The sequence below is a fragment of the Ranitomeya imitator genome, chromosome 10 (genome assembly GCF_032444005.1).
Source record: "Ranitomeya imitator isolate aRanImi1 chromosome 10, aRanImi1.pri, whole genome shotgun sequence".
NCBI lineage: Eukaryota > Metazoa > Chordata > Amphibia > Anura > Dendrobatidae > Ranitomeya > Ranitomeya imitator.
The window spans coordinates 115,626,732-115,633,582 of record NC_091291.1 but is presented as its reverse complement, the minus strand read 5'-3'; the positions used below and the strand labels follow the sequence as shown (position 1 = coordinate 115,633,582).

Below are 6,851 nucleotides of genomic sequence, written 5' to 3'. Positions count from 1 at the left end.
TTCTGACATTTATTTTCAACGTTCAATTCTTAAAAGGGGTTTTTGAAGATTAAAGGAATTGTCCACAACTGGACGCCGTCTTCATCCTTCCAGAGTCCATCATAAAATAAAAAAAAGCTTGATATCTTATTCCTAATAGCAGAGCCGACCCCGCTGAGACGGTGGCGAGCCGGGAAGTACCATAATTATCCAGCGGTTTTATTTTATGATGGGCTCTGGAGCGATTAATAAAAGGTAGTACAGACAATCGTCCAGTGTAAGAATAATAAAATGAGCTTTACTTGCTCAATACAGCTCTTTAGTTGACTTTCTGATGCTGCCCTAAAGTTGCAGCGGTGACGTCAAAACAACAGCACGTGACCACTGCAGCTAATCACTGGCCTAAACAGCAACGCCGACTAAGCTGGCGCAAGTCCACCAAGTCTAGCTTCTAAAAGGGATAACTATGAAGGTCACTTCTTTAAAAGCCCATTTCTCTATCGCCTTTCATTGGGGGACACAGGAACCATGGGTGTATGCTGCTGCCACTAGGAGGCTGACACTACTCTCCATACATTTCCCTCAGGGGCCCCTTTGGGCTAATTTTAAAGGTGGTCTCTCCCGGCCTCCTACTTTTTCCTGTGCCTTACTGAAACACTTTCAGGGTTCGTCTTGTAACCCCAAGCTTCCCTCAGTCAGGCCCGCAGCAACCCACATTATGTTCACCGCCTAAGACTCCCCTGCTGCTCCGCCTCAGAGCGAAGTCCCCTCCCCAGGCTGGGCCTCCCCTCTATCTCTATCAGTAGCGGATCTCACATGGGTGTCCCAGACCCTTGTGTCCGTGTTCGATCAGTTGCCCCTGCAGACTTCCGTAGTAGCCAGCGGGTCACTAGAAGCTCCGTCCGAGTCTTCCATGCAGGCCGCGAAAGATCCAGACGGGAACGCCGGTCTGAGTTCTCTTCTCGGTCCATCTCGCCCCACGGTCCTTCTCTGTGGTCGACTTCCTCCTGATCCCCTCCCCGGAGTCAGGCGAGGCCTCGGAGGATAATTTGGGGCCGAAGTTGAACCAAATCATAGAATGAGGGATATGGTTCAAAGCCTCATTGGAGCGTCCATTCTGACCTTTGGCATCAAAGATACCTCTACGGAACCTGCAGATCAGGCGGTTTCGTTTAGACGGTCTAAACTACCTCCCAAGGCATTCGCTCCTCATCCTGACTCGAGGAGCTACTGGCCAGAGAAAGAGAGAATTCGACCAGACGTTCTCAAAGAGACGAGCGTCTTGGAGTCTCATATTTCCTTCCTCCGGATCTCATTGCCAACCGGAACGAGAGGCGTTGGAGAACGACCTCTCCCTCTGTGGATCCGCCGACTGCTAGACTTGCCACCAACACAGTCCTCACGCTGTCTGGTGGGGCGAATCTGACAGATTCCATCGATAAAATCATGGAGTCCTTCGCGAATTCGGTTTTCGAAGCTGCCGCATCATCCCTGTGCCCGGCTTTCGCTTCCATTTGGGTTTCGAAGTCTATCCAAAGGGGCTAAACAACTCCGTTGGGGAATTCAAGCCGGAGCTCCACCAGACTGGCTGGCGAAAGTTGCCACCCAGATTACTCGCTCGGTTTGGCTCAAGGGTCATCAAGAAGTCCCTTACGAGCCTGCCTTTTTCAAGGATCACGTCTTTTCGGTTCCAAGCTGGACTAAATTATCAAGGACGCCACTGGTGGCACCAGTTCTCTTAGGCAGCAACTTCGGTCCTTTCGGCCCTCTTTTTCGTCGTTTTCACGGCATCTGACCCCTTTTTCGCAACAGCAGAGGCCACAGGCACGTTAAGAGAAGAAGGTATTCTTCGACTCACTCCTTCCTGGCGTTCCCGCTACTCCTAAGGTGGACTCTCCAGGACTGGGAATTCCACCTAGGCAGGACCCACGACTAGGCCCCAGCCCGTCTCCTAGGCCGGGCAGCCGTTCTCCTGTTCCCCAGGGACGTCTTTGTTTCCTCAACAGAGAACGCATGGGCCAGGGAACTTGTATCCTCTGGAGACGAAATAGATTAATTTCACGGTCCTGGGATCGTTTTCTCTAATCCCAACCTCCAAGAGACCCCGTTCTAGTCCTGGGTTTCTTTACAACCATTGTTTCCCTCCTTAAATCCGGGGTAACATTCCCGTCCCTGAACAGGAACGGACGGTTCACAGGCTTCTCTTCGAACCTATTTGTACTGAAAGAGGACGACAAGGTTCGTCCCAGTGCGGATCTCAAATTGCTGAACAGGAAGTTTCGTCTGAGACACTTCAGGATGATATTCCCTCGTTCAGTAATCACTTCCATGGAGGCTCAGGAATTTCGGTTTCAGGCTCCCGAAAGTCTATCCCTCTTTCCCGACACTCTAGCCGTTGCGGTGGCTCGTTAATAGGAAGAAGTTCCGTCTTGTTGCTCCAGGGTTCTCGGCTCCCCTCTTTTCTGATGGACCATAAAGGTCCTAAGGAGGTTGGTTGCAACACCGGAAGCAATTTTTCCCTTCGCCCGTTTCATTCAAGACTTCAGGGCAGTCTATCCTATCACAGGAGGACAGGTCTGTCTTCTCTTTGCATCGTCCGATCCGTCTTTCTACCGGGATCAAACGGTTCCTCCACTGGTGACCGAGGTCTCTGCTTTTATCCCAGAGCAGATCCTTCCCAGCTTATCCTTCCTTCCAGTTTCCTGGCAGGTGGTGACGACGGTCGCCAGCCTTCTCGGCGGAGGCGTGGGGTTTTGTCACCTGTTCTTTTCATGGTTGTTGGTCGTACAGGAGTACTCTCTGCCGATCAATGTCCTCGAGTTCCGGATCTTCTTTTTGTCTTTCCTTCACTGGGTAAGGATTCTCAGCAGCCTGCCAATTCGAACCCAGACCCACAATGACACAGCTGTGGCATATGTCAACCACCAGGGGTGGACGTGGAGTTCTCTGGCCTTGGCCGAGATTCCAGGATCCTCCTTTGGACTGAGTCAACGGTCCTGGTGAGATCCTCAGTGCAGGTCACCGGCGTGGACATTTTGGCCGCCGTCTTCCTCAGCCGCGAGGGCCTCGTGGCAGGGGAATGGTCCTTACTTCAGGAGGTCTCTTATCGGATTGCTCTTCGTAGGGGGACTCCAGAGGTGGTCCTCACGGCGTCCCGATTGAGCAGGAAGGTCCCTCGGATCGTCCCAAGGTCCCGCGATTCTCTCGCAGTGGTGTTGACATTTTGGCCATTCCTTGGTCGCAGTTCCTGCTCCCCTATCGGTTCCCACCCCTTCCCTTGCTTTCCAAGCTGTCGAAAAAGATCAGGTGGGATGGGTGCCGGTCATTCTGATCGTCCCGGATTGGCCCAGGAGGTCTTGGTTTGCAGACATCGTCAATCTTCTCGCGGACACCCCTGGTGCCTTCCAAACAGACCCGATCTGCTGTCTCAGGGTCCAATCTGCCACCCAAATTATCGGTCGCTCAGTTTAACGGCGTGGCTGTGGACTCCACAGTTTTAAGAGCGTCCGGCCTTTCGGGCCGGATGACTCACACTATAATCCAGGCTAGGAAGCCTTCGTCTTCTTCCAGGATCTACTATCGTACCTGGAAGGCTTACTTTCGTTGATGCGAGTCCAACTACTTGTCACCTATGTCCTTTTTCCCTGCCTTCCATTTGGTTTTCCTTCAGGCAGGACTGGATTCGGGCTTCGCTCTCAGTTCCCTAAAGGGCCAGGTTCCTGCGCTCTTCTTCCCTTTAAGAAGACTTTATCTTCTCAGCCACAGGTTAAGACCTTCCTTCAAGGAGTAGTCCACGCTGTCCCTCCGTACAGGGCCTCTGTGGATTCATGGGATTTAAAGGTTGTGTTGTTGTTCTTAGGGGTTCCCCCTTTGAGCCTCTCAGGGAGTTTTCCCTGTCAGTTCTATTTCGGAAGGTGGCTTTTCTCAGGTCCATCTCTTCGATCCGCCGCGTTTTTGAGTTGACGGCCTTTTCCTGCCGACCTCCTTTCTTGATTTTCCACCAGGACAAGGTGGTCCCAGGCCTCCGCCTTCCTTCCATTTCTCGAGATGGTTTTCATCTTTCCACCTCAATGAGGACATCGTTATACCTTCCCTTTGTCCAGCTCCGACTCATCCTCTGGAGCGATCGTTTAACAGGCTGGACCTCGTCAGGGCAGTGAGGATCTCCCTGGCTAGCACGGCCGCTTTTCGAAAGATGGATTCTCTTTTCGCCATCCCTGATGGCGTGCGTAGAGGCCTGCCAGCTTCCAAGGCGACTATTGCTCGCTCTATCAGAACTGCAATTTTGGAAGCTTACCGGGTCAAGCACAGAGGGCCCCCTCCTGAGATGAAGGCTCACTCTACCCGGGCAGTCGGCGCTTCCGGTGCGGTAAGTCACAGGGCTTTCGCTGACGGCTTTGCAAAGCGGCAACCTGGTCTTCCATCCACACGTTTCGCCGAACTACGGTGGACTCCAGCCTGGGCAGAAGGATCCTGCAGGCGGCAGTGATGAATCCTCGGACCTGATGGAAGTCTGTTTTTCCCACCCCAGGGACTGCTTTGGGACGTCCCATGGTTCCTGTGTCCCCCAATGAAAGGCGATAGAGAAAACAGGATTTTTGGTTGCTTACCGTAAAATCTGTTTCTCGGAGCCTTCATTGGGGGACACAGCACCCTCCCAAGTTGAACAGCTCTGTTTACTGGTTACGTTTGAGTTCTTTGAACACTCTTTGGGTGTTTGAATCTGTTAATCTGTGAAGCGCCGTGGATTTTGTTGGCGCTATATAAAGTTTATTATTATTATATTATTATTTCTCTTTTACATGTTGCTTCTCCTACTGCTTTCTCACTAACTGAATATCCTGCTTCCTGTCGGTGGGGTGTACACTGCAGAGGAGGAGGAGGTAACTTTTTTATTTGCATAGTGTCAGCCTCCTAGTGGCAGCAGCATACACCCATGGTTCCTGTGTCCCCCAATGAAGGCTCCGAGAAACAGATTTTACGGTAAGCAACCAAAAATCCTGTTTTATATGGGCCAAATTCAGACCATAAATGAGCACTGATTGACTATATAATACAAGTCGATCGGCACTTGCTTAATGGGTCATTTACCTGGGCTGACACAAAATGTATGGCGATAGAATGACTTTTAATGCTGTGGTCAGCATATCCCCTGTTTATATGATGAAAATGATGACTTTTATGCTGCTAGAACAGTCAGTATTCTTATGAACTCTAATTCACCACTTTTCGGCCTGTGTAACTGGACCTAAAGAGAATCTGTCATCAGGCTTTTGATGCACCATTTGACAGCAGAACAAGGAAGGGACAGAAACCCCAATTGCAGAGATGCCACTTACTTCTCTTGATAAAACACTGCTTTATCTGCTGCAGCTCTGCTAGTCACTGATAAGCTCCATCTAAATAGTCCTGACCTCCGGCTATCCCCGCCACCCTACCACTGACTGCCAGCTCTCTGCCTCTGTATAGTGTAGGCAGAAATCCGTCAATTAATGGCAGATACAGGGTTATACAGAGTTCTTCATTGAGAAGAATAGCAGAGCCGCAGCGAATAAAACTCTTTTTGTATAAAACTATAGCTAGAAGCTGTTCCAGCATTCCAGATGGCGAAGAACAAAGTTGGTGACAAATTCTGTTTCAGATCATCATCATTGCCAAGTATTAGAGTCCTCAGTCCCCGACCATCATCAATGCCAAGAATTAGGGTCCTCAATCAACTTTCTCGGCTGGAGAGCACGATGACTGTGGGTGTCTCCCTCTATAGACTTGAATGGGAAGTGCTTCCTACCCGCTATGTACAAAAAGTAAACGTCCCACTCATCACTGATCACTTACTTTTTCCTTCTTTCATACTCTTGAAGTCTCTTCTTCTGCACAGTAAACTTTGTGACGTCTCCTCCTGTGGCCAGCACGGCTTCTTTCTCCAGCCTCTCTTGTTTTTTACTCAGCGCCGCTTGTGCCTTGTTCCGAGACGCGATGACAAGCAGGTTTTCCTGTAAAATTTAGAATACGGTTATAGAGTTCAGCAGGAAAAAAAAAACAAAACTGCACGACTTTATGTAGCATCGTTCAATAATTTGTGAAATTGTTTTGTCCATTTAAAATCAACAATAAATTTAGAAATATTATTCAGCAAAATTCTCAAATGTGAATTTAAGAAAGAAACCTATTCCTTATTATTTTCACTAACTGTTTCCTCTACCATCTATAATTTTCCCCCATTATTTCTTTTTATTTCCCAGTTTGGTAATCTTTAACCTACTCCTGTATAATTATTTGAGATCATTTTTATTTTCCGGTATCAGAAAACCTGTTTTCCTGCTGCAGTTTATTTTTAAAAAAAAACTGGCTTTGTTCACCCTCCTTGGGTCCAGGGTTGAGTCTATAAAGCTGCTCTCAGTGTCTGTTAGGTTACTTTCACACTGGCGTTTTTTGCCAGACGTCGCAATGCGTCGTTTATGGCAAAAAACGCATCCTGCAAAATTGTTTGCAGGATGCGTTTTTGCCCCATAGATTAACATTAGCGACTAATTGCGACGCTTTGCCACACGTCGCAACCGTCGTGCGACGGTTGCGCTGTGTTGTGGCGGACCGCCGGGAGCAAAAAACGGTACATGTAACGTTTTTTGCTCCTGACGGACCGCTTTTTCGCGGTCACCTCCCCGCACCTCACAATGGGGCAGCGGATGCGCCGGAGAAATGCATCCGCTGCACCCGTTGTGCAGTGCGTCAAACGCTAGCGTCGGAATCTCTGCCCGACGCATTGCGACGGGGAGAGTCCGACGCTAGTGTGAAAGTAGCCTTACAGTCCGCCGCGCTGGCATCACGTCGCCAGCACTGCAGCCAATCAGTGAGCTTAGCAGCTCTGCTCG

The 6,851-nt window shown here is 49.8% G+C and overlaps 1 protein-coding gene across 1 annotated transcript in view; it reads right to left on the bottom strand.

The window, feature by feature from the left end:
• Nucleotides 1-6,851, bottom strand: part of CFAP74 (cilia and flagella associated protein 74) — a 211,304-nt gene that overhangs the window by 140,782 nt on the left and 63,671 nt on the right. The window contains exon 10 of the mRNA XM_069741966.1: nt 5,815-5,972. Coding sequence (XP_069598067.1) covers nt 5,815-5,972 — 158 coding nt within the window. The remainder of the gene's footprint in view (nt 1-5,814; nt 5,973-6,851) is intronic.